The sequence below is a fragment of the Marmota monax genome, unplaced genomic scaffold (genome assembly GCF_021218885.2).
Source record: "Marmota monax isolate L192 unplaced genomic scaffold, Marmota_monax_Labrador192_F-V1.1 WCK01_AAM20220418_F8-fsc00269, whole genome shotgun sequence".
Classification (NCBI taxonomy): domain Eukaryota; kingdom Metazoa; phylum Chordata; class Mammalia; order Rodentia; family Sciuridae; genus Marmota; species Marmota monax.
The window spans coordinates 1,003,212-1,030,432 of NW_026694072.1; the positions used below are offsets into that span (position 1 = coordinate 1,003,212).

The 27,221-nt window shown below is 51.8% G+C and overlaps 2 protein-coding genes across 10 annotated transcripts in view; one reads left to right on the plus strand and one right to left on the minus strand.

The window, feature by feature from the left end:
• The window catches only part of Svop (SV2 related protein), an 82,725-nt gene extending 70,302 nt beyond the window's left edge, over nt 1–12,423 (plus strand). Inside the window, exons 12-16 of the mRNA XM_046464351.2 lie at nt 2,967–3,074; nt 6,255–6,366; nt 7,195–7,276; nt 9,148–9,237; nt 10,841–12,423. Coding sequence (XP_046320307.1) covers nt 2,967–3,074; nt 6,255–6,366; nt 7,195–7,276; nt 9,148–9,237; nt 10,841–11,047 — 599 coding nt within the window. The 3' untranslated portion in view covers nt 11,048–12,423. The remainder of the gene's footprint in view (nt 1–2,966; nt 3,075–6,254; nt 6,367–7,194; nt 7,277–9,147; nt 9,238–10,840) is intronic.
• The window catches only part of Dao (D-amino acid oxidase), a 29,330-nt gene continuing 9,646 nt past the window's right edge, over nt 7,538–27,221 (minus strand). For 4 of the 9 annotated variants that reach the window (XM_046464337.2, XM_046464333.2, XM_046464336.2 and 1 more), the window contains 8 exons: nt 27,098–27,174; nt 26,574–26,639; nt 24,471–24,525; nt 23,274–23,378; nt 21,964–22,046; nt 21,044–21,161; nt 20,098–20,196; nt 14,070–14,353 (listed from right to left, as the gene is read on the minus strand). In XM_046464337.2, the coding sequence (XP_046320293.1) occupies nt 14,111–14,353; nt 20,098–20,196; nt 21,044–21,161; nt 21,964–22,046; nt 23,274–23,378; nt 24,471–24,525; nt 26,574–26,639; nt 27,098–27,174 (846 nt within the window). In that variant the 3' untranslated portion in view covers nt 14,070–14,110. Of the gene's footprint in view, nt 8,863–9,031; nt 13,820–14,069; nt 14,354–18,300; nt 18,814–20,097; nt 20,197–21,038; nt 21,162–21,963; nt 22,047–23,273; nt 23,379–24,470; nt 24,526–26,573; nt 26,640–27,097; nt 27,175–27,221 lie in introns of those variants that run through there. The other 5 variants (XR_009228621.1, XM_058585546.1, XM_046464341.2 and 2 more) reach the window with 5 other exon arrangements.

The following is a 27,221-nucleotide window of genomic DNA, read 5'->3' on the forward strand; positions in this document are numbered from 1 at the left end:
AAAGTAACAGGTCTTTTTAAAAATAAATCGCAAGCCAGGCGCGCCTGCATCCCACAGGCTCCAGAGACTGAGGCAGGAGGATCGCGAGTTCAAAGCCAGCCTCAGCAACAGCGAGGCACTAAGCAACTCAGTGAGACCCTGTCTCTAAATAAAATACAAAATAGGGCTGGGGATGGGGCTCAGTGGCGGAGTGCCCCTGGGTTCAATCCTGGACACCCCAAAAAAGTATTAAAAATAAATTAAGTGGCAGTGGCAGAGCAGCAAGGGCTATATTCAGTGCATAAGGTGGACCACCATTACCAGGTGATCTGGTCATGATGGAGCCGACATTTACAGTCTCATTTTAGGTCAGGGTGGGGGTCCTGAGGTTAGCACATCAACGTTTTAGTTTATTTTAATAGACAGCAATTCATGAATCTGGCAGTGCCAGTGGTTTGGGCTTCGCTAAAGGGATACAAGGAGAAAACTTTTATAAGTGTCAGAAAACCAAATGGCAACAAATTTAGGTTTCAAATGTAACTGGGGGAGTAGGAATGTGACTCTATTAGGATTCCAGCTTAGCATGCCTGAGGCCCTCCGTTCAATTTTTGGCAACACACACACACACACACACAATTTTTGTTTTTTTAAATAAAATAAAGATCTAATTGCTGAGCATGGTGGCGCACATCTGCAATCCCAGCGACTCAGGAGGCTGGGGCAGGAGGATCACACGTTGGAGGCCAGCCTCAGTAATTTATGGAGGTCCTAGGCAACTTAGTAAGACCTTATCTTTGAAAAACACAAAAGGACCGGGGATGTGGCTCAGTGGTAAAGTGACCCTGTGTTTAATCCTCAGTAACAAAACTAAGAATGAAAAAGATCTAATCGGCTTTTCTTGGTGTAGAGTTGGGGAAAACCCCATTCCCTAAAACAGAAAGGGTGTCCCGATGGACAGCGCCCAGGAGGGGAGCCCTGGGGTAGAAGAGGGCTGAGAGATCCAAAAATGGAATGGAAAGCAGATTGGTTGTCTAAAGTCACTTTCCCGAGAGGGTTAAACCCGGGGAACGTCCTTGTCAGGTCCCCAAGGCCCTTTCCTATTGGCTGCTGTGACTCCAGCTTTGGCAAAACCGACCCCTTTCAAAGTTCAGTTTGATTCTAAGCGGTCAGGTCAGCGGGGGCGGGGGGCGGGGGCAGGTGCTGGGGCCTGGGGCAGGTGCTGGGGGCTGGTGCAGGGGCTGGTGCAGGGGCTTGGGCAGGGGGCGGGCCTGAGCAAGACCTCGCGTTTACGTAACCTCAGGCGCTCAGCGGAGCTTGACCAGGACGGCGATTGGTTACCACGAGCGGATGGCGGGAGCGGATGGTTTCTGATTGGTTCCACTGGGTTTCATTTTGCTACTAGGATCCCAGTGCGCTGGGGCAGCTTGGCCTTGTGGCCTCCCAATTAACCTTTCCCAACTGCCCTTGAGGTGAAAATCGCCTGTGGTTAAAATGACCTTTGTCAATCCCCAGAGGAGCCCAGGAAGTACATCCACCCACAGAATCAGGTTCCTAATTGTCTTCAGAGCTTTCCCAGTTCTCTTTCCGATATTAAGCTTCCATAATCCTGGTTAATGGTGTTGTTTATTGTAGCTCAGTGGTAGAGCTTGGGCTTAGCATGCACAAGGACCTGGGTTCAAGTCTCAGAACAACAACAACAAAAAGGATTTTTCTTATTGGTGGAAGGATTTGATTAGACAGTGGGGTCCCATGGAGGTCTGGAGGGTAGGAGCCGGGGCTCCAATCTCCAGCAACACACACACAAAAAAAACAATTTTTAAATCAAGGTCTAATTGCAGGGCAGAGCCAGTTGCACACTTGTAATCTCAGCCACTCAGGAGACTGAGGCAGGAGGATCACAAATTGGAGGCCAGCCTCAGTAATTTAGCAATGCCCTAAGCAACTTAGCAAGACCCTACCTCCAAATAGGACTGGGGGTATATCTCAGGGGTAAAGTGCTCCTGAGTTCAATTTCTCGTTCTGATTCTTGTGTGGAGGCTCAATCAACATCTGGGTCCATTCCCACTCCTGACCTCCCCAACAACCCTGTCCTGTGTTGAAGATTGAACACACAGAAATATTGAGGGAAGAGCAAAAAGTTTTATTGAAAGGATAGAACAGAGGTGGTAGCCTCCTCTGGAGATGGGCTGGGACCCAGAACGGTGCCGGGGAGTGGGGATGTCCTGTCCCTGTTACAGATTTTAGATTTCCTGTTTCTTATGTCCCATCCTCCTCTTATCTTGCCTACTAGACCAAAAGGTGCAGAAGGAGCCTCCCAGGGGTACAGACAGGAAGGGAGTGGCCCTGGGGACATTCATTCATTACTGTTTGTTGGGAGGAACAGTTCCCTGGAGACAGGTAACCTTGCAACAGGTGGGAGGAAGGGGAGGTGTCCTGAAGGTATTAGCATTTAATTGCCTTTCCTTTCCAACCAGCCCCCATCTTCTCCACCCGACCCACCGACCCACCGGATCATCTGTGGTCGCTAGCTGCCTTTTGCACCCCACCTTGGCACCAAAAATAAAAATAAAAAAAAGATCTAATTGGCTTTTATTAGCTCGGCAGAAAAGCCTTTATCAGAGTTGTTGCCAGAGGCCTGAGTCCAGGGGTCCCAACTAATCAGGTCTGGCTGCTTGCTCCCCAAAACCAAGCAGGAAAAACTCATGGTGGAAAGAAGGAGAAGAACTTGGATCAGTGTGGTCACGTTGGGAGAGCAAAGTGCAACCCCGCAGTTCAGCCCTGAGCTTTAGTTTAAATAGAGGAAGAACTGGGTCAGGGCGAGAGGTCTTGTCATTAAGCTGTCTTAATTATTCATTAATTATGTTCTGGCGGATTGTTCTCAGTTCTGGTTCTGAAGGAGGCTCTTTGTCCTTTGGGAGGGAGGGCGATTCCCACTTGCTGCTAGAGGCTCACCTGGCCTGACTCTCCCTGTCCCCCTCTTTCCCTAGTCTCCAGCCGCAAGAAGGCTGTAGAAGCCAAGTGCAGTCTGGCCTGTGAGTACCTGAGTGAGGAGGACTACATGGACCTGCTGTGGACCACCCTGTCTGAGTTCCCAGGTGAGGGCCCTAGGCCGGGTGAGGCCAGGCAGGGACACCTGAGACCATGGCATCCGCTCAGCTGGGGGCCCACCTCTGCCACCCAGAAGCAAGTCCCCATTTCTAGGGAAGCCAGGGATTTTTTTTTCAACCCTTAGCTACAAGCAGTCAAGAACTGTGATGGACTGAGATTTTTTTAAAGGGGTGGAGATTTGGCTTCGTGGCAGGGAGGTCCTGGGTTCCATCCCCAGCACTGGGGAAAAAAGAAAAAAAAAGAAAGAAATTCTTTGAAGCCTGACGGGGTAAGCTGCCCAGACTCTTGCATGCTAGCAGAAGACACGAATCTCCTGGAAGAAAGCAACATGAGTGACACATTGTATCAGTTCCTCTTGCCCCAAGTCCCACGCCCATGATGAAGGAGCCAATAGGATATACATATATATAGCAATACATGCAATCAATTTGCAACATGGCTGAGTGTGTGAGTCCATTTGTCATTACTGTAACAAACTACCGGAGACTGGATACTTTATAAAGAGGTCTATTTAGCTCAAGGTTCTGGAGCTTAAGTACCAGGTACCAGCATTGGGTTGGCTTTGGTGGGTGATATGACAGTGGTGGAAGCACATGAGAGAGGGAGAGATGACATAGCAAGACAAGAAGCAAAAGGCACTGGGCAGGGGCAGTAGCAGCTTCCCACTGGACCCCGCTCCTCAAGGTCCCGCCACCTCTCAGCATCACCACACTGAGGACCAAGCTCCCAACAAAGAACCTTTGGGGGACATGTTCAAACCATATTCCAAACATAGCCTTGAGGAACCCCAAGCTTAGGAAACCCAAATCTTTTATAATGGGCTGCTGGATGTCTGTCCATCCTTTGCTCCAAAGGGAGACATCATCTTTATTATATTACTTAGTGAACATAGCTGCCCTCTGCACCACAAGGAGACAATACCTGTACCTTCCAAGGCTGTTTGCTGTATACAGCAACCTTGCAATGACGGTGTGAAATAATAGTCAACTTTGAAACCAGGGCTCTGCTCCTGAGATATGCAGAGATACAAGAGACCCAGGGAGAACTGCCCACCAACACCAGGAAGATGGGAAAGGACAGAGGGGCGTCCGAAATGCAAAACGGGACATGATGCAAAGGTTAGGTATCTTTTTTCCTTGACGAGGAATGGTAATTGCAACACTAAGAATATCAACTTTTTTTTTTTTTAAGTACCAGGGATTGAACTCAGGGGCACTTAACCACTGAGCCACATCCCAGCCTTATTTTGCATTTTATTTAGAGACAGGGTCTCACTGAGTTGCTCAGGGCCTTGCTATTGCTGAGGCTGGCTTTGAACTCGAGATCCTCCTGCCTCGGCCTCCCAAGCCTCTGGGATGACAGGCGTGCACCACCACAAATACTTACTGTAAACCAGGAATGGTGCCAAATGCTTGACTATACGAGCTCAGTCATCTTGTGAAGTAGTATAATTAATCCCATTTTACGAGGGAAGATGCTGAGACTTGGAAAAGTGATGAAACTTGGCCAGTGTAGTGGAGATGGTTCCTACAGCTTACATCGACCAGTCTCTGCATCTCTGTACCTCAGTGAAAAGCCTCCGTATCTGAAAGGGGGCAGCTGGAAGAGCAGAGTTGATGCCCAGGAGTAGCCTTCCAACAGTGACTGCAGGGCTTGGGGTATAAACACCCGGCTGCCTTGCCCACCAGGCAGGAGGGTCCATGGGGCGTGTCCTGCTGGCTCCCAGGTCCTCCGGTGGAACTTGGCTCTGATGGCCGGGCACAGGAGTGACTTGCTTGAAACACGACCTTCTTGGTCATCTTCCCTCATCCCACTGCCCACGGTCCTCCTGGTGCTTGTGTGAACAACCTCCTGAGTCTGCCCCTGACACCTGCATCCTTGTCCCACCGTCCACTTCTGGGAAGACCCAGCCAGGACGCTGAGTGTCCCACATCTGGCAAAGCTAAGAACTGGGTCCCTGCGCAGGGTCCAGAGTCTAACCCTGCGACGCCCTCACTTTCCTAAAACCCTTTCCGCATAGAGCGTAATAGGTAAGATTAAAGGCTCACAGGTTAAGGCTCAGCCCTGCCAACCACCATTTCTGTGACGTTCAGTGTGTGACATTTCCATAACCTTAAGCACTCACCGTTCTTGTGATTTCTCTCTGAAATGCAGATTCTTCTTTCCTTATTTATTGTTTTATATGTTTTTTTATTCATTGACACATCCCAACCTCCTAGCATAGTTCCTGACCACAGTAAACACCCTATTAATCAACTATTGAATGTAAAAAATGGGATTATTGGTAGTGTTTATTTAGAGAGCTCTTTAGATGATTAAATATGATAATAGATCTAACAAGAAGTATTTCCCCCAAATAGAATCATTATTAGTAATAACAATCACTATGCAATATGGCCTCTACTGATTTAGGAAAGGTAGGGTTTTTGGGGTGGGTTTTAGTTTTTAGTCTTATTTAACAGTTGAAGAATCTGAGGTTCAGAGAAGACCAGGGACTAGCCCAAGAACACAGGGCAAGTTAAGAGACAGATGCGGTCTTAGAACCGGGTGTTTCTTACTCCCAGCCTGAGCATGCTGCTGCCTGGATTCAGTGAACGTTACCATTCCAGTTCTCTTTGGCACCTGTATTACTTACCTATTGTCATGCCACAAAGTGTCACAAAGTTTAGTGGCTTACAACACCACACTTATTATCTCACAGTCGCTTGAGTGGGTCAGGAGTCTGGGGGTCGTGGCTTCCTTTGGGTCCTCTGCTTTGGCCCATCTCCCACTGCTGCAGTTAAGGAGCCGGCCATGGCCTGTGGTCTCATCTGAAAGCCCAACTGATGGTCATTGAAATCCTCCAGGGTTGCTGGACGGAAGGCCTGAGTCCCTCCCTGGCTGCTGTCTGGAGGTCACCTCCAGTTCTTTGCCAGGTCACCTTCTGCATCACACCAAGGACGTTAGAAGAGCCCGGGGAGAGAGGGGACGGGGGATGCCAGCAAGACGGAAGCCAGTCTTGGGAACCCTAACCCGAGCAGTGACCCCCCCTCCCCTCTTCTGTCCTTAGAAGCGAGCCACTAGCTCTGGACCACTCTCACGGGGAGGGGAGGACCAGGGTGTGCATGGCAGGGAGGGTCATTGGGATCCACAGCAGAGGCTGCCCACCATGCCCCTGCTCCCGGCAGGCGTCCTGGTGACTCTGTGGATCATCGACCGCCTGGGCCGCAAGAAGACCATGGCCCTGTGCTTCGCCATCTTCTCCTTCTGTAGCCTCCTGCTGTCCATCTGTGTCGGGAGGTGAGTTCCCAGAGGGAGGCTCATGGCTGCCCGGCAGCTGCCCAGCGCACGAGGCTCGGGGCTGGGGACTGTGACAGGGGTGAGGGCAGCAGGGACCTTTACCCCAGATTTGCTCTGAAAGCATCAAATCCAGGCTTTCCCCTCCTCTCCCAGTGAGATCACGCACAGAGCTGTCACACTTACCCAGGGATTCAGAGCATCCGTTGGTTCAATGGAACTGACCCTGTTTCAAGTAGACCCAGTCTGATAATTGGGCATATCTCCATTTTCCCAAATCCCAACAACCTCAGCCTCTAGAAGCAATCGGTGCCTTCTCTTGACCTGAGAGAGCCCAGACCAAGCCCCAGGAGGAATCTATGGACCATGGAAAGCCGGGCGAGATGCAGCTTGGACCAGGAAATGTTGGCATTCCGGGACATGGAGTGGGACCATCGAGGGTCGGGAATCAGGATTGTCCTATAAATACTGAATACTCGTGTCCGTTCCCTGGCTCAGCCGGCTCCTGGCTCCACTCCTGACCCCCTAAGTTCCTCTCTGGGCTGATTATTAGTATCCAGTCTCGCCCCCCAAACCGGGCACTATAGATGTCCCCATGTCTCAGCCTGGTACCTTGGAGAGGGTCCTGGAATATGTATACCCAGGGGGACTGTCACTACCCTGTGTGTCTACATGTGTGTTCGATGGAGGTGACCTTCGCCAATTTGCAGGGTTTAAATTCCACCTGGAAAGGTAGGATTTTGCTGAGGGGCAGCTGTGTGTGTGTGTGTGTGTGCGCACACACACATATACACAAATACCTGATCACCTGCTTTTTTTCCCTTTCCCCAGAAACGTGCTCACCCTGTTACTCTTCATTGCAAGAGCATTCATTTCCGGAGGCTTCCAAGCAGCCTATGTTTACACACCTGAGGTAGGAGAAGGGTCTGGGAACGACTGGGGTGGGGTCGGTGGACCCCATAAACTGCCGCCTGGCATGCTCCTGTGGAATGTGTCCTTGGGTCCAAAGGGCAACTGGGAAGCCCTTCATAAAAACATCTGCTCAGCAGCAGAATCCAGATGTCACCTACCTGTGTAAACACAGAGAGAAAGGACCCCACATTCTCCTCCCTGGGGACAGCTCTTTCCAAGCTGTCTCTGTGGGTGCGTGTGAGCAGTCACATTGGGCTAGCGGTCACTGAGAAGAGTTTAATAAAGGGATTGGTTACACGAGTGTGGCACAGAGCCTAGGGGAACCAACGCCCCAGAGTGTACAGTGAGGTGCAGGTGCCCAGGGGGACTGTCACTGTCCAAAGCTGGTTGGTGAAGAGAGAGGTGGGTGGAATTTTTTTTTTTTTTTTGGTGGGGGAGTACCAGGGATGGAACCCAGGGGCACTTAACCACTAAGCCACATCCCCAGGGCTTTTTATTTTTACTTTGAGAATGGGGTCTTGCTAAATTGCTGAGGCTGGCTTAGAACTCATGATCCTCCTGCCTCAGCCTCCTGAGCCGATGGGATTACAGGCATAAGACTGGGTGGGATTTTTAATGGAAGGAGACAGTTGACATTTAAATCTCAGTGTTCAGTAATCAAGTTTGATTGTGACACATCATACCCTTTCATGTACAGATGATTCACCCTGTGTGTGTGTGTGTGTGTGTGTGTGTGTTATCAGGGATTGAGCCCAGGGCTTTGCGTGTGCTAGGCAAGCGGTCTACCCTGGGCTTCACCCCCAGCCGCACAGATGATTCCTGATTTCTAAATGTTCAGCTTTAGGACGGAGTGAAAGCCCTGTGCTATTCAGTAGCACCCACACTGTGGTGTTCGGAAGGTTAGGTGTATTAAGTGCATTGTTGAGTTTTTAACTTGGAAGGGATTTATTGGGCTCTAACCCATCCTCAGGCAAGGGACCTCTGTCCATGGCTGCTCTGTGCTCTTTGGCATGGATGCCAAAGACCATCTGACCCACACTGCCCAGCGAAACTGTAACAAATAACCCCCAACATGGAATCGGTTGATGTGAAAAGAGTTCCTCATCTGTGAAGCAGTCCAGTATCTAGGTGATCTAGGTTGGGGAGCAGCTTTCCATCCTGCAGTGATCAAGTGACTTTGTCCCCCAGGGGATACTTGGCACCATCTGGAGGTGCATGGGGTTGTTGTAACTTGGGGCCAGGATCAGAGGCCAGAGATGATGCTGAGCTCCCTGCACAGCAGGGTCCCCATGACAGAGAAGGACCCATCCTAACCCCCGAGGGTGCTGAGGTCGAGAACCTGCCTGCCCCAGGGTCCTGGAGTCTTCCCGGAGACAGAGGAAGCCAGTGGAGAGGACATGTCCCCTCTGACGATCTTGGCCTGAAAGATGCACGTCCCCCTCTCTTGGTCCAGGGGACAGCTGTGCACGTGGCCACACCGGGGTGTAAACAGAAGCTGTGTAGCACTCTCGTCTCTCTTTGTGAAATTCCTTGAAAGCCCATGGTCAGAGCCTTAAGGGGAACTCGGGAGAAGTCGCAGGTGGGACCCTGTGGGTACAGAGGAGTCTCTGGGGGCCTCCCGGGGCAAGAGGAGCCCCGGACTGGGTTCTTGCCCACATCCACCCCTGGGCCTCTGCCTTGGCTGAACTTGCTGCCCACTTTGGGGTGCGAATGCCCCTGCCCCCAGTCTCACACCCCTTAACTGTGTCAGCAGTACCTGGAGGACGTGTCTGGACTTCAGGCCTGCCCGTGGGGGTGTTCACTTCGGTCCTGAGCTGCAGGGGACGGAGGGAATTGCGCATCTTCCTGAGCCCACGTTTGGTTCCGTTCCAGGTCTACCCCACGGCGACGCGGGCGCTGGGCCTGGGCACCTGCAGCGGCATGGCCAGGGTGGGCGCGCTCATCACGCCCTTCATCGCTCAGGTGGGTGTCACCCGAGGGCAGGGGAGGGGCTCCAGAGCCCAGGGCACAGTGAGCAGCTGCTGTCCCTCCGAGCCCTCGGCGTTCGCTTCACGAGAGTGGGCCTGCCACCCGCCCGCGTGCAGATGGGAACACAGAGGCGCAGAGGGGGAGAGGAGTCGCCGAGGTCACACAGCTGGGACCTAGACAGGGCCACAGTGGAATTCAGGTCCTCCCTGGGCAGGAGACCCTTCAAGTGCCAGATGGTTCGACCCCAAGCAATTTCGATAAGCTCGGCATCAGTGCCCTGGTGTGAGGCAGGAGGGTGGCCAGAGCCCAGGAGTGTGAGGCCAGCAAAGCCAACAAACCTACCACCCCCCAGATTTGGGGATGAAAAATAACTGGATCAACGTGGGAAACTAATGTCCTAATCTCTCTTTTCAAAACTGAATTATAAGGGAGAGTTACACAATTTCGCAACTCTGTGTGCCTCTAAGCATTTCTGTTAAGCTTTGGGGATCTCACTAAGTCTATTGCTTTTTGAATATCCAACATTTTTTTTCTGTTTTAATTGAGATAAAAGTCCTGTAATTAAAATTAATTTTTTTGGGGGGGGTACCAGGGATTGAACACGGGGACACTTAACCACCTGGCCACATCCCCAGCCCTTTTTATTTTCTTTTTATTCTGAGACAGAGTCTTGCTAAATTGCTCAGGGCCTTGCTAAGTTGCTGAGGCTGGCCTCAAACTTGCAATCCTCCTACCCCAGCCTCCCATGTTGCTGGGATTATTGACAGGCACCACCACACCCAGCCCTCTGCCCTTCAAACAGCCATTCCCTCCATTCTCTCCTTCCCCAGTCCTTATCAACTGTCCTTCTGCCCTCTGTCTCTGTGGATTTGCCTATTCTGGATGGTTGACATAAATGGAATTCCAACACATGTGTTAGCCAAGTATTTCTCTGGCGCTGTGGTTGGCCACTGCACACCACTCCTAGCTGATGTTGGCTGTGAACCTGCCATGGGGCTGCAGAGTGCAGGTGCTCTCAGCTGTCCTCTCACTCACGTGATAGTGCCCTTTTGCCCATTCCGCAGATGAGGAAACAGGAGTCAGCCGTGCCACGTGGCCTGCCGTGTGTTGTAAAGCTGGGAACTTGGCACAGGCCAGAGCAGAATTATGAGGAGTCCAGTCTCTTGGGCTTGATGTGCTCAAGTTCAAATCCCAGCCCCATCCTTATTATCTGTATAACCCTAGGTATGCCTTTACCCTCTTTGAGCCTCAGTTTTCTCCTCTGTAAAATGGGGGTAAAGTGCTCCGCTCACAGGGCTGTTTTATAGAGTTCCTGTGACGATTCCTTCCTCCCTCCATCCTTTCCTTCTTTCCTTCCATCCTTCCTTTCTATTGAACCCTAGGGTGCTTAACCACGGAGCCACATCCCCCCAGACTTTTGGATATTTTATTTAGAGACAGAGTCTCACTAGGTTGCTTAGGGCCTTACTAAGTTTCTGAGGCTGGCTTTAACTCAGGATCCTCCTGACTCAGCCTCCCGAGCCACTGGGATGACAGGCGTGGGCCACCATGGCCAGCCAGAGGGGATGTTCTCACCCACCTGCGTCTCCCTCCCCAGGTGATGCTGGAGTCCTCCGTGTACCTGACGCTGGCAGTGTACAGTGGCTGCTGCCTCCTGGCCGCCGTGGCTTCCTGTTTTCTGCCCATCGAGACCAAAGGCCGAGGACTCCAGGAGTCTAGCCACCGGGAGTGGGGCCAGGAGATGGTTGGCAGAGGGACACACGGTGCAGGTGTGGCCAGGTCGAACTCTGGCTCTCAGGAATAGTGACCGCTGGGGAAGCTGAGCTGGTGTCTTGGAGGCCGCAGAGCCGGGAGAGCTGGCGGGGCCCAGCCGGGCAGCTCGTGGTCACTGCCGACGTCGGGAACTCACCCGAGAAGACGGGCTGGACTAACAGGGTTTTGTGTCTTGACTCCGTTTGCCGTGTTCACTGAGGCCGCCCGGGATGGGGAGGCTCTGCTCTAGGGGTTCTCTGTGTAGGGGAAGGCTTACTAACGACCTGTGGGTCTGCATGGGAAAACTGCCACTTGTAGGTGAGTCTGGGGGTCCTGGCAGCCAAGCAAATGCCACCCAGAGTCACCCTGTCACACCTTCAGTGAACCACCACCAAAAGATCTCTGTAAATACTGTCCAGGCCCAGACCCCTGTGACACTTGCCATCCACCAACTGGACCTGTTGAGTAGGTATCTCCTACACCCCCCGGCCCCAGGCTTTCTTCTTTGAGATGACAGGTGACCTAGGTGTGTGGCCTGAGCGGCTTGTTCTTAGACTGGGGAAATGCTCTCTTGCCCGTCAGCAGGGGTCCCCCTGACTCCCTGGGGTCTGCCCAGTGGAGACTGGCTGGTGCACCTGCATTGGAACCTGAGCCCGGTGTCCCCACGTGGCTACCTCTGGAATTGTGTCTCTGGCTCCAGGGCATCCGGACGTGTCCCTGGGAAGAGCAAGGTTTGCACACGATGGCAAACTCAGAAAGCTGTGATCCCACTCCCAGCCCAGAAATTGGGGGCTGAGGCGCAAAGGAGGAGAAATTCAAGCTCGCAGCCCAAACAGGAGTCACCCCTGTAGCAGCAGCAAAGGCCACACTCAGGCGTTCTGTCCAGGTCTCCTCCTGGGCCAGCCTGAGTGGTGCCTCCTGGGGAGAGGAAGTGGCTCACTCAGGTTTCAAGGTTGGATTTTGCACCTAGGTAGAGGGCTGAGTGGGCAGAGGAACCAAAAGGACGTGCCTGGGTCGGGGTCAGGGGAGCAGGAATCCCTGACGCGCACATGCTCCTTCCTTCCTGTTTGTGGGCACCCCCTGTTGAGGGCTGTGCTGGTCCAGACCACACAGTGAGCTCCTGGGCTCCCACCTGTGGCACCGCCCGTGGGGATCCTGGAGGGGGAAGAGCAGGAAGGCCCGGATGTGGGAAGAGTGAGCATTTTCAGAGGAGGAGGAAGGAGGCCATTGGGGGCTTGGTGTTGGCCTTCAGAGGAAGCCGGCTGCATCCCTCCCAGGATTGGTCGACAGGAGCCTTTTCCCCACGGAGAAGGCGGAGGACCTACGGAGGGAGGAAGGAGGCTGCCAGAGAGGACCCACCCGTTGCTCGATGTCAAGGGAGCCCAATGTGTGCGTTCATCTCCTATTAAAACATGTCGGTGACGGACATGGCGGAGGTCTCAGCCTGCTCATTTGTCATAGTGTCCCAGTGGCCGTTCAGTTTGACAGTCTTGGGAACTCTGTCCATCCGAGGAAATCTCAGTGTTTTGATAGGATGAACTCTTCCAAAAAGAGGGGGAAGTTGCACAATTGACCTGCACCATCGGGCTTGGAGTGTGTTGGGCATGACCCTTGGTTCTAAGGATGTGGAGGCCATGATGGATGCTTTCTTCAGGCTCAAGTCCTAGGTCAGCTGCAAACACTCCCCGGTCCTTGGAAACAGGCTACAATCCCCCCCAGTCCAGGCTGTCCGACAGCACACAGCTTGGCAGATCTATCGTTATCTCTCTCTCTCTTTCTGACATCCACATTTTCTTGAACTCCAAGTAGCTAGAGCTCTAGTGATTTCTGGACATCTGAGTTCTCCCAGATAATACAATCTTTCTTTTTATTTTATTTTTTTTTCAGGGGTGGGGTGTGGGTACCAGGGATTGAACTCAGGGGCACTCAATCACTGAGCCACATCCCAGCCCTATTTTGTATTTTATTTAGAGACAGGGTCTCACTGAGTTGCTGAGGGCCACGCTTTTGCTGAGGCTGGCTTGAACTCGTGATCCTCCTGCCTTAGCCTCCTGAGCCTCTGGTTTTGTTTTCTTTTTTTGCTTTTTGCCCCCCAGATGCTCAGATACTGCCAGTGGAACACATCTGCTTCTTCACCCTCAAATAATCCAGTAAATTGGGGACTGGGAAGGAGTATTTGGTAGGCAGGAAATATTTTCTAGGGACTATGTTGAAGGAATCAGTTTTCTACTTGAGAGAAAGAAAGTTTAAAATTCTTTACCTTCTAATTGGCTTGCCCTTTAAAAACAAATCAATGTTATTGAATGATATAAGAAATGTCACAGTAGTCATAAGTCTCTGAAATACATAGGGCCTGAAGCTAAAGATGTTTGTATCTAATTTTAAACAATTCTCTCAAAAGCTCCTATTTCCATTAATGGAAATGTCATTTGTTTCTCTCCACTTTAGAAAGGATTCCAGAAAATGTCAGAAAATGTTCAACATAGCCAGGGTCTTTGATTCTTATTTCAAGCATTCTCAAGGGTACATAAATGACCTTGGTGTTGCTGGCAGTGACATGAAAGAGTATCTAGGGGTCAGCTTTGAAAGGAGTGTAGATTGTGTGTGTGTGTGTGTGTGTGTGTATGTGAGAGAGAGAGAGAGATTGAACTGAGGGGAGCTTATCCACTGAGCCACATCCCAGCCCTTTTTCATATTTTATTTAGAGACAGGGTTTCACTGAGTTGCTTCGGGCCTTGCTAAGTTGTCGAGGCTGACTTTGAACTCATGATCCTCCTGCCTCAGCTTCCTGAGCTGTTGGGATTACAGGTGTGCGCCACCCCACCTGGGGATATTCAATATTGTAATAATGTTAGTCACTGGAAGTCTTTGAATGATGACAAGTTTCCCCTAGTTGTTACTAATAGACATCAAAGGACTGGCACACCCTTAGCCACAAGTAGCAGCTCAACAACAGCCTCAAAGTCAGACAGAGTCCAGGGGAGCTTCAGCAGTTCATCAAGGACCCAGCTGCTTTGTGCCTTTCCTCCCCGTCATCCCCTGCATGTTATCCATTAGACCCTATGTGTGAAACCTCGTGGTCACAAGATAGCTGTCAAAGTGCCAGCCATCAAATTTATTTTCCCAGGAAGTAGAATCGGAAGCAAGTGGTCAAGTGTGGCCTGGTCTCATGTGATGGAATGGAGAACTGGGAGCCCCCAGGCCCAGGCAGCTCCCTCTCTGCAGACTGACTTCCATCTCCTCGTGCCTGCTGTGCGTGCATAACTGTGCTTGTGGCTTCTGCTCCCTGGGACTCCCTGTCCTCACAACTGAGCTCTGCAGACACTGGCTCAGCTGCTGGATGTCCCACTTCTGAATTCTGGAGAAAAGAAGGTGATTGGCCCATGTGAGCATTGGTCCTGGGGCTGATTTTAATTGGGTGGGGGGAGTGGAGTCAAGAGAGACTGATGTGGCAGCTGCGGCCTGCCCTTTCATCAGAGTATCACAGGCAGCTGCCAGATGTCTGAAACCCACAACAACATACCAACTTGGTTCTGTTATTAAAGTCTCTTGTGGATCGTGTCATGCACGGGGTCAGTGTGTGTGGAGTAACTTCCAGGAACCGGATGTGAAACTCAACACCAAGGATGAAAAATGATAGCACATGGTCCTTGTCTTTTTTTACCATGGATTGAACCCAGAGGCACTTAACTCCTGAGCCACATCCCCTCAGCCCTTTTTATATTTTACTCAGAGACAGGATCTTACTAAGCTGCTTAGAGCCTCGCTAAGTTGCTGAGGCTGGCTTTGAACTTGTGATCCTCCTGCCTCAGCCTCCTGAGCCACTAGGATTACAGGCGTGCACCACTGAGCCCAGCCATGGTCCTTATTTAAATGAGACACGGTGAGGTAGGAGAACAGGCCCAAACACCATTGTAGAAATGTGACATGGGCCCTACTGGATGGAGGAGGCACCGAGGCTGCAAACCCAGAAGCTCTAAAACATCATGAAACATCTCTGACCCCGCAAAGTGGCTTCCTTGGGGTCACTTACTACCTTCTACCCTTGAGCACCTTAAACATCACAGAAAACCATCCTTGATTAGTCAAGGATATTACAGGATGAGCTCCTTCACACGCCCCACCCGCCCATGCCAGAGTACAGAGCACTTCCTTTTCTCTTATCTTTTTTGAACCCAAGGGTGCTCTACCTATGAGCTACATCCCAGTCCCCTCTTATTTTTTATTCTTGGCTTTGCTAAGTTGCTGAGGCTGGCCTTGATCTTGTGATCCTCCTGCCTCAGCCTCCCGAGTGGCTGGGATTACAGGTATGCGCGACTGTGCCGGCTGAACAGCGTGCTTTCCAGATCTATCAGAAAAAGCATAATTCCACTCCCAATAGCATCAAAGAGGATAGCAAATGTAACTTAGGATTGGAAGACATGCCAACTACAAAACACTGCTGAAAGAAACATCGAAAAAATGGATAGATGTTCTCTGTTCATGCATGAGAAGACTGAAAAGTTTTAAGATATCAATCAACATTCATTGAATTTTCTATAGCTTCAACACAATCAAAATCTTAGCTGGTGTTTTTACAGAAATTGGCAAGCTGATTATACAACTCACATAACTATGCAAAAGACCCATAATAACCACAAAGAAAAGGAAATGAGAGGGAAGGAAAGGGAAGGAGAAGGAAAAAAAAAACTTGAAAAAGAACAAAGCTAGAGGACTCATACTCCCCAATTTTAAAATGCACTACAAAGCTACAGTAAGCAAGGCAGTGTGGTACACAGGGAAGTCGGATAGAACTCAGAGTCCCCAGAGAAACCTATACATTTATGGTCAACTGGTTTTCAACCAAGGTGTTAAGACAATGAAGAAGGAATAATCTTTTAAAAATTCATCAAGCTGCTAACAATCCCTGAAAGATCACCTTAAGGGAAAGAGAGTTGTTTTAGGTAAACTACAGAAATCCACGTTGACACAATCTCTAGGACCTTGTAGGTTACAGAATACCTTCATGCTCCTTCTGATTCTGCATTTTAGGACAGAAACATGAGGAAGCCATTATTTCCAAGAAGTTCTTACCACTTACAAAACAAAACCCAGATCAGAACAGGAGGGTCACCTGGGTCTGAAAGTGGACTTTGCTGGCCTCATACGTGGCATGCTGGCCCTCGAGCGCTGTGATGGACCAGGTAGCCTTGAATGGTCGGGGTCACTTTCCCTGAAGAATTTCAACTTGGGGAAAGAAATCGCTTAAGTTCTGAATCTCATTCTAAGTGCCATGGAGTGCCCCTTCCCGGGGAGCCTTGTTGGAGTCCCCTAGTCTTGTCCCAAATGTGGTTCTGAGGAGGGGAGATTTACTTCCTTTTCAGTGTGTTTGCTGAGAGAGTTGGGCAAGAGGCCCAGCCAACCAATGCCTCCGTAACTGTGGGGTTTGGGTTTTGTTTTGTGGTGCTGGGGATTGAACCCAGAGACTCATGCAGGCTAGGCAGGTGCCCTACACTGATCTATGTCCCCGTAACTGTCCGTGTTCTCCTCAACTTGGAATTCACTATTGTGTGCTGGTTGAAAGTGAGATACCAGAGCCATAGTTTGGAGGCCTGAATCTTCCTTCTTCTCCTTCCCAACTCTTGACCTTGGGCTGCCTTTCTGTGCCTTGGTCTCTAACCTATGAAGTGGGGATAAGAGCTACCCACCAAGCATTTGTGAGGATTGAAGAATAATGGGCACAGGAGCTGAGCACAGAGACTGCTACCCAGTCAGGAGGCAGCAGGTTTCAGCTATTGAAATAAAAATCACTGTCGTTAGGATAGAGCTCCTAGATCTTGGCAGTCTCAGCTAATTCGGCTTAGGATTGTCCAGCATCATGGCAGGTGCCTCATGCAGAACCCCGTGAAATGACATGGGAAGGGACAGGTGCTGATGCATGGGCAGAGCCTGGGGTAGCATCCTATGGACCAGCGGAGACCTCCCCTCAACACACAGGGTACCGCTGATCCAAGATGCCCAAAGCTTCCTAGGCTCTGGGCTTTCCCACAGACCCAGACAGGTGAAAATTCAACCTCTGAGGTGGACGCAGGTAATTAGGGAAGAAGATGCTGAGGGTCTCTGTGATGGTTGATTTTAGGAATCAACAGGACTGGATTAAGAAATACCTAGAGCACAGGGTGTTTCCAGAGGAGACCAAGGTGGGAGGTGTTGGACTCAGTGGGGAAGGTCAGCCCTCAGCGTGACAGGCACCATACAGTACAGTGGCGCCTGATAGAACAAGAGGCAGAGGAAATGTTTCTCTCTCTCTCCTTCTCCCCCCCCCCTTGGTCTCTCCCTCTCTCCGGTCTCTGTCTCTCTAGGGGCTGGGAAGCTCTTCTGCTCTGGGACATCAGAACCCCAGGCTTTCAGGCATTTGAACTCTAGACTGACACCAGTAGGCCCCAGTATCTCAGACCTTTGGCCACCGTTTTCCCTGGTGCTGAAGATCTCAGATTTGGACTGAGATGTGCTATGAGTATCTAAGAGTTCTAGTGTGCAAGTCATGGGACGGCTCAGCCTCCAGAATCACAGGAGCCAACTCCCTTAACAAATCCCCTCTCATTTGTCTCCCAACCCATCCATCCGTCCATCATCCATCCATCCATCCATCCATCCATCCGTCTGTCCGTCCATATATCTAATCCATTCATATCCATCATCCATCCACCATCTACACCCATCATCCATCCATTCATCTATTCATCTATCCATCCATCCATATCCATCATCTACCATCCATCATCCATCCATCCATCCATCCCTCCATCCATCCATCATAAATCCATATCCATCATCCATCCATTCATCTGTCTGTCCATCCATGCTTTGGGTTCTGTCCCTCTGGGGAACCCTGACTAATTTAGTCTCCTAGGTTCATTTAAGGCTTTAAAAAACATCCAGCAGCCTCTTTTTCATCTCAAGGGTGCTAGACCCCAGATAAACCAGAGGCTAAATCTGCACACAAACAAGGAAGGTGCTTGGTGAGCTGAGTCTATAAAGTGGTTCCTTGTGGGATATCCTCCCCGTGGCCCCCTTAGAGGTTACCTGTGCCCATGGGGCTACTCTGTGGACAGCTGATGCCAGTGGAGTCCTGCGCTACCAGTTCCCTGCTTCACCTCCTCTGGCTCCTCCACACCCCAGTCCTACCTAAACCTCCTCCAACAACATCTGCTACATCATTTCTTCAAGTGGGTTCTCGGGACTCGTGAGTGTTCTGGATTTCATAGCCAGACGGGTTCAGGAGGTACTGGGTTAAACAAAGTCAGGTAAATGTTTTTGCAGCAGGACTTTTCCAGAAACTTTAATATGTTAATGATAATAATCAAGTGAATTCATCTCAGCTAGCCTCTATTTTCTGGGGTTCCAGGAAGCTGGTCTCTTTAGTTTTCCGAGCTGCCCTTTCTTCTGGGGACTTGTGGAGTAATAGCTTCAAGTGTCCTTCACAGCATCAGACCCAGAGGCAGCAGAGAGGCCTCAGTGATCAGAGGGGGGCGCCTGTCCAGGCTGGACTCCCCTCCAGGACTGGACCTTGTGTTTTCCTGTCACCTCGGCCTTCTTTGCTGCAAGAATTCAGGGTGGGACGAGCAGGTTGTAAGCAAGAGCTAAAGCAGGAGCCATGATTAGTTGGCCAAGGGGAATAGGGGGTCCCTGTGGGCAAGGTGGTCCTCAGAGGTGGGAGGGTGGCCCCCTGGACAACTTCCTTTCCTCCAGGATCTTGCCAAAGAGCTTGGCTGCCTCCAGGGCACAGCCCCAGTGAATGGTGATCCCTTGGCCTCCGTGGCCATAGTTGTGGATGACCTGGGAGAGGCGAGAGGGAAGGTCACTAAGTGTGGCAGGGGTGGTTGTGTGCCACAGTTAAGGACACTCAAGTGCCCTGGCAGACCCGAGAGCTTTCTCAGGAGGCCTTGGCAAAGCCAATGTAGGAGCTTCTCCCGGGGCTTTGGTGTGATGCTGGGCTCTTGGGAAAGCAGAAGGGGGATCGTTGCAGAGCTGCAGGTCAACCCCGACTTGTCTTCTGCTTAGAGGGTGGGCCTGCTGTGTACAGGAAAAGCAGAATCCCATCCAGAGGTGCGAGATCTCCACATCCAAGTGTCGGAAGCCCCCTGAGTCACCATCTGCTCCCATCCTGCTCGGGATGGATGGACCCTCCCCGTCGACAGACAAGCTCTTCAACCCACCATGAGAAAAAGCAGGGGTACAGGGTGATGTGCTGATCCCCTCTGGGGACCCAGGAAGGCCTCTGGGCCTTTTTCAGAATGAAAATCATCATCAGGAAATGAAACTCCATATCTGACTCCCCCCTCCACACACAGGACACACACGTCTCTGTGTATTTACAACCTCTCCGCAGACACACAAGCCTTTACACACACAAACCCCTACCCACTTCACCCCTCCATGCACACACGGAACCCTCTGTACCTGCAGACGCACACACACGTGACCCTTGACACGCACACCACCCTGCAGACACAGGCACACACCGTATGCCTGGGGTGGGAAGGAAGCATGACTTCATAGGGAGGTGGCTTTGCTGGTGGCAGCCCAGCTGTCACCTGCTCAGGACCGTCCCTTCAGCTTGGGACAACCCCATGGTTTCATTAAACCTTCCCTGTGACAGTGAGACCCCAGAGAGCGGACAGGGCAATGACAAAATGGATATCGGGAGATGTCCCTGGAGTCAAGTTCAAGTCACACGCAGCCCGGCTCCTCACCAGCCGTCGGACGGGGGCAGGAGGCTGCACCTCCCAGAGCTCCAATTTCCTCATCTCAAGCATGGGGCAAACTGTCCCGATCCCAGAGGACTGTAGGGGAACGACCTCGGGTCCATCATGTCACCGGCTGGCCTCTGGGGACTGACACCTGTTTTGCTCAGCCACAGACTCCAGCAAGCCGAGGCACTGCCATCAAGGAAGCCCGTACAAGCCTTCAACCATTCTGAGCCTCAGTGTCCCCATTATAGACAGAGGGATGTCCCCGCCATGCCCCTGACCTCAGGCTGTGGGGGACTTTTCCCTGGAAACAACGGAGTTGTCTTAGGAGCCCGAGGGCTGCTGTCCCTACCAGGAGCGCACACTATACCTCTGTGTCTGCAGGTCCCCCAGGGAGCCGGTCCCTCTCTAGCCGGATCTGGGGGCGCGCAGGCCGGAAGCCAGCACCCACACCGACGAGTCTCGCATTCTGGAAGGAAAAGTGCCAGCTGCTCACTTCTGCTGCTGCCATTGTTAGGCCACCTAACGAACCACCACTGCCATCATCGCCACCATCACCATCGCTGCGACCACCGGTGCCAACTCTCTCACTCCATCTCCATTCAATGCCACCGACACCACCAAGCACTGCCCTGATATTACCCACAGTCCCCACTTCGTCACCATCGTCATCACCGTTCTTTGCATTTTTGTACTTATCAACACCCACCGCCACCTCCATCCCTATCTTCGTCACTGTCACAGCCCTTGTCACCACTAGTAGGCAACGGGACAACTGAGCTTGCTGTAACAGGCCCGTCTGCTCCTTGTGCAGACAGACGAGGTCACTTGGGCAGTGTCCCCTCAAGAGGAGACAATTCTCAGCCTCGGGCATTTGGACTTCATTAGCCTGAAGCCAGGACTTCCCTAGACATCGTCAAATCCCGGTGCGTCCCACAGTCCCTTGCTGGAACTCATCTGTCCACTTGTCCTGCCCCTTGTTCCAGGGGCGCTGTCTTCCCATCTTCCTCTTATTGTTATTCTCATTATTTATTCATTTATTTTGGGGGGGTACGGGGTATTGAGCCCAGGGTGCTTTACCACTGAGCCACGTCCCCAGCCCTTTTTTCTTTTTTCTTTTGAGACAGGGCCTCACTGAGTTGCTCAGGGCCTCGCTAAATTGCGGAGGCTGGCTTTGAACTGGCGATCCTCCTGCCTCAGCCTCCCGAGTCGCTGGGATTCCAGGTGTGTGCCACCCGCCTGGCTCTCTTCCCGTCTCCGAGTGTCCTAATAACCAGGAGCCTGGTCTAGGGCACCGAGGCCCGTCCCCACCTGACCTTCAGCGTGGGCTCCAGTCTGCAGCAGCCTTCCCAAATGGTGTCGTGGTCCTGGGTATCGATCAGCTCCGTCCAGTTCCCCAGCTGGAAGATGCCGCCCAGAGTGACCGTCTGGCTCCTGGATTAAAATGCGCGAGGTGGGGGGGGAGACAGAGCCTTCGAGGTGCGTGTGGACCATCGTGAGCTGCCTCCTCCTGCCCTCGTTACTAAGTCACTACCACCACCATTGTCACCACCATCGTCACCACCCAAATCACCACGGCCATCACCATCAACCCCATTCAGTGCTCTGCCCACACCTTTACCGACACCATGAGCACTGCCTTGCAATTGTCATTTCTGTCACTTGTCAACATCATGGCTGGTTGTCACCTCCATCAGCACCCACTCATCCCCGCACACGATCACCACCACTCACAGGACTGATGTCCTCGTCAATACCACGCCACCCCCCATCACCCCACGATGGTCACTGCTCCACCATCCCGACGCCAAGCAACACAACACTCCATCAGCACTGTCTCTCCCACCAGGACAACGCTGTCACGCCATGCCACTACCAAAAAGTGTCATTCCATCACGCGGCCACTGTCTTCACTAACATCGTCCCCTCCACCCTGGATGCTGTCGTTGCAATCAACTCCAGTCACCCTCCTCCCGTTTGCAGTATTGCCCATTTACACCCCTCCTAATTCCACTGTCATCGTATCCAGCACCTTGGTCCCTGCCTCGCCACTAGGGTCATCCAAAGAACCCTGGAAAGAGCCAGACGGAGTGAGGCCAAGCCCTGCCTTCCAGGGGTTTGATTGCCAGGTCTCTCTCACAGAGCACTGCCCCACTCAGCAAGGGACCAGGGCAGGCAGGGGGACATAGAGAGGGCACAAGGTGCCTCCTCCACCCTAGAGCAGGCCGATCATTACCCTGGGATGATGTACGGGGTCTTGTAGATGCCTCTCTCTGGGTCATGGGTGATAATGAAGTGCTTCATCCACGGGGCTTCCACCTGGTGATTCGGAACAGAGACATCTTGTCAGGGGAGCAGGATCAAAGGGCTTCCTTGAATGGCTTCTGGCTACAACCAGAAGTTCCAACTAGAGTAGCTGGGCTGATCCTGCCCACTCCACAAACCTCCTGGCCCGAGGCTGCACCTAACTGCTTGTCCCTTGCAGCAGACCCACCCTGATTGACAGCTGCCCCTGCTCCCTAAAGTATGCTCACCTGTGTGTCGAGGAAGAGCCTTTTCACCTGGGAGAACGTGCACCTGCACACCCATGAATATACACTCTGCACTTACACCCAGGCAGCCCCTCACACAGGGATAGGCAGCTTGAGACGATGACCAGTCCCCGGGCTCTTAAACCAGGTGGCCCGAGTTCTAATCCCAGTTCCACCTCTCATTTACCACATATGAACTCAGGCCTGCACTTGACCCCTCTGTGCCTCAGCTGCTGCTTCTGTAAGATGGCCACGGTGATATGGTAGCACCCATCTCAAAGGGTGGTAGTAAGGACTAAACTAACCAAGCACTGTGCTTAGATCTATGCCTGGCACTTAATACACATTGCATAACTATTTACTATTTTTTTTTAATTTTTATTTTTCAGTTTTTGGCAGACATAACATCCTTGTTTGTATGTGGTGCCGAGGATCGAACCCGGGCCGCATGCATGCCGGTGAGCGTGCTACTGCTTGAGCCACATCCCCAGCCCCATTATTTGCTATTTTTATTACAATACAGGCATAAGCAGCTGGTCCTACAAACATATCCACACGTGCTTTGCCATGAAGAAGAAATTGTCCATTGGGCACACCTGTGGTGCATGCCTATAATCCCAGAAATTTAGGAGGCTGAGGCACGAGGATCACAAGTTGGAGGCCAGCCTCAGCAAATTAGTGAGACCCTGAGAGACTTATCAAAATTTTCTCTCTCAAAATAAAAAGGGCTTGTGTATAGCTCAGTGGTAGAGCACCCCTGAGTTCAATCTTTGGGGAGGAGGGGGAGGGGGGGAGGAGGAGGAGGAGGAGGAGGAGGAGAAAAGAAAGAGAAATCCCAAAAGAGCATTCAGGGTGGACAAGGCAGGATGGCCCTTCTCCTTTACCACGTCAGTTCCCCAAAGTCTGGGTCACTCTGACACACGTTCCCCACTCTTCCACTAGCTGTGGAGGTGAAATAAGCATGCACAACAATCATCCCGTCAGCGGAAGCTGGGCGTCTCACTCTCACACTCACCCGAATGACCTGTCCCCGGCCTGGCTGCAGCAGGGGGTCTGGCTGCAGCCCCCCAGCCCACACCCCGGTGCAGTTGATGATCACATCCACGCCTCCTCTTGCCACCTGGCAGCAACCAACAGGGTGGGGGGATGATGAGGACCCTGGCATCCCTGTCTCTGCCTTCCTCCCTCCTCCTACCCCACAGCTGGGGAACAGTGGCTAGGAGTCCCCATGGGTGGATCAGAGGGAAGTGCCTCAGCATCTCCTTTCTGCCATTTACCCACAGTGTGACCTCAGAAATGTCCCTTTATCACAGCCGCCCCCATTACAGAATGGGGCCTGCGTCACCAGATGACAGGCAGCTGAGATCCCCGGCAGCTCTGTGTATAAAGGAGCTGGGCCCCGGGGACTGTGGAGTGGGGAGACCTCTGGGAACCCTGAAGGAAGTCAGAAAGAAGCTGATGTCCCCCTTCTCCTTCTGACTCCTTTCCATCTGGTCTTCTATGGCGCCAAGGTGTTTGCAGAAAGATGCTAGAAACCCCAGCTCTGTGGGTGTCTGGGCCACTCGTCCACTCAAGGACACACAGTGCAATGACCGCCCCAGCACCCCAGCTCAGCCCTGACCGTGGATCGCAAGGGTCCATCAGGGCCCTGCCCAGAGCAGGTAGGTCCTCACTATAGAATGCAAGTACTGAGTACTAGTGCTCAGTACTGATAGCCGCATGTGCTAAGCACCTTTCACGTGCCAGGCGTTGAGTGCTAGGGCTGAGTGGAGTCGCCCAGCACTCTTGGTGCTCAGTCATTGCCTGGTGATGGCGGCTGCTTCCACCGTCATCCACGGTGTTGCTGTTCCTTTGATCCGGGTCCCAGCTGAGGGCCTGGACTATTCAGAAACATCAACCTCAGTGTCGTAGGAAGCACCCAAGCGCCTGGACTTGGAAGGGGAGGGCAGCTGATCCCACTCTAGCCCTGAAGCTCACTGAGGCTCAACCTCATGGCCGCCAGGATTCCACTGTTCTTTATTCCTGCCACTAATGTCTGGGCAGATTCCTCCTGGAATCTCAGAATGCCTGAGTCCTCCTGGGGTTCAGAGAAGGACTAGCGTCGGGGACAGGCCTCAGGAGACTCTGGGAGTCTGGCAAGGAGCCCCCAGCCCAGCCGCAGGAAGCAGAGGCCCCTTCCCTCCCACACCCAGCCGTTCCCCCCATGGCTCACCTCCTCCAAAGACGCCACCTTCCGCAGGAAGAACTGCACGCCCCTCTCAGTCAGCCTGGGACAACCACACGGGTCAGAAACACCTAGAATTCAGTTCTCTGCCCGGCCTCCCAGAGGGTGGGGTGGGAACATTTCTGAGGACACGAGTCCCACCGGATGCTCTTTGAGAATAGGGCAGGGTGGGCCAATTAGATCACCAGCGCCTTGCTGGACGAGGGGGCCAGGAATTGTCCCCTGGGAAACAAGGTCTTGGACATGACCCAAGTCCCTGGCTGGGTGGATGGCGGAGGGAGAAGGGAGTCTTCCTGAAGGTTCTATAGTGAGTCAGGCAGTGAGGGGCTGGGCTCAGGCTCCTCCCTCCCTTGCTCTCTGCCGGCCCCCATGGCTTGGTAACATCGGGGGATGAGATTTGGGGTGGACGAGGGGCAGAGTCGGGCCAATGCCAAATGCCCCTTTGACAAAAGCAGGACACAAGGAGGGAGGAGGCTGGGGACACTCACCCCTCCCTTGAAATGTCCCAGAGGAGGTCTGGGATGTGGCTCAGTGGCAGAGCGGTGGCCTAGCATGTGTGAGGCCCTGGGTTCAAGGCCCAGCAATATACAACACAACAAAAATGTCCCTGAGGAAAAATATCTGTCACTACCAGTAGTATAGTAAAGATATCCAAAGAATAGGACGTAAACCATCTTTAAGCTGAAGGATAACCTTGGGATGATTTCATCTGCATATTTCCTTCAAGATAGGAAAAATTGGGGCTGGGATTATGGCTCAGTGGTACAGACTTGCCTCACACAAGTGAGGTCTCGGGTTCAATTCTCAGCACCACAAAAAAAAATAAAATAAAATAAAAATAAAGACGTAGAGCTACATTGTAGCAACAGATCACTTTAAAAAAAAAAGGAAAAATTGGAAGCATTTTCTTCTGGAAGAGGCTGGACGGGGATCATAAGTGTCCCCAGGTTCGGAGAAGTGACCATGTCAATAGTCCCCAAGCCTGGCTGGTAACTAGAATCATCTTTCCTGTTTTGGTACTTGGGATTAGACCCAGGGATGCTCTACCACTGAGATACATCCTTAACCCTTTTTAATTTTTATTTTGGGATAGGGCCTCACTAAGTTGTTGCAATCTTCTTGCCTCAGCCTCTGGATCGCTGAGATTACAGGTGTGCCCCACCACCCCCGGCCCAGGGAAATTTGTGAAATAAATTCTGAACCCCACTCCAGGGTTTCTGATTCAATGAGTGTAAAGTAGGATCCTGAAATGTATATTTTTAGGAATCTCCCCCAATTATTTGGTACAAGTCACCATTCATTCCAGAATTAAAAAAAAAAAAAAAACCTCAGTAAAATAGTAAACTGTAGGGAATACATGAAATCTTTCTTAATATGAATGTATGTGAATATAAATGTGGATGTATTCCTCAAGCGAGTGTTTGCTAGTTTGGAACACCATGAGATTGCTATTAACGTCAGGAAAGAAACAGGGATATCCATTATTCCATTATTACCCATATTAGTTAACATTCTAGAGACACCGACCAAAGCTGTGAGAGGGGAGACAGGGAGAGAGAGAGAGAAGGCGTCTTAGGTTGTAAATATAGTCATGCATGGTGGCACACACATGTCAACCCTGCCTTGAGAGGCTAAGGCAGGAGGATCACAAGTTCAAGGCTAGCCTCAGCAATTTAGTGAAACCCTCATGGAGACCCTGTCTTGAAATTTTAAAAAGGAAGAAAGAAGGAACTGAAAATGTAGCTCAGTGGTAAAGTGTCTCTGGGCTCAAATTCACTGTATTAAAAAAAAGAAGAAGAAGAAAAATGGTGTCAATATACCTGGGAAACGTAGGAGAATGCACTAGAACTTTCCATGAAGTTGTTAATAAATACATGCTATAAGAAGCGGCCTGGGTGTTTCCAGTGCCCAGCCAGGGGCAGAGCCACGGTCTCAAGGACAGTGGTGATCAGAACCAAGGACAGCGCCCACACCTGGCCTAAGGGTTTTTTTCAGCTGGGGAATTGGTCTCTACCTGCAAGAACCCCATGACACTGCTGTCCCCCAGCAGGGTCCCTGGCAGGCGCCCGCCGGCCTGAGGTCTGAACTTACCTTTCCGTCAGCCACTTGAGGTAGGTCTTGCCATCCAGGATCAGGCTGGTGTTGAACCAGCCATAGCTGGAGTCCCCGCCACCGGCCAAAGGAAACAGCAAGTCAGAACCCCAGTTAGACTGGAAGGCTGACCAGTGGAGGTGGGGTCAGTATTGTTCCGTGGGTCCCCAAGAATCATGGGGTGACATTCATGGGGCTGGGGGAGGGAGCGATTTTGAGCTCAATGAAAAGAGCTATTTTCTATCAGAAAAAGCCATCCCTGAAGTTGGAATATAAAAATGGAGATGGGATGTGCCATTGGTAGAGGGGATTCAGGCACAAGGTGGGGTGAGGAGAGGATCCGGAGGCAGTGGGATTCGAGGCCTCTGTGAAGGAGTTGGACGGAGCATCAGGAGACCAGGGCACCACAGGGACCAGGGGAAGACGGGCCACAGAAAGCTGGGCGCCTCTCTCTGCTGCCCACGGGATGGTTCTGTGTGAATTCCGCGGTGCCTTGGCCCCTCTGCCCCTGAGGGTACCCTTACCCATAATCAGGGAACATGTCCAGCTCTCTGGGGGTCAGCTTCCGAAATCCCAGAACTAAGTCTTTCCAGACAGGGTCCTTAAGAGCAGGAGAGAAGAGGGACAAGGATTGGTGACAGTCGGTAA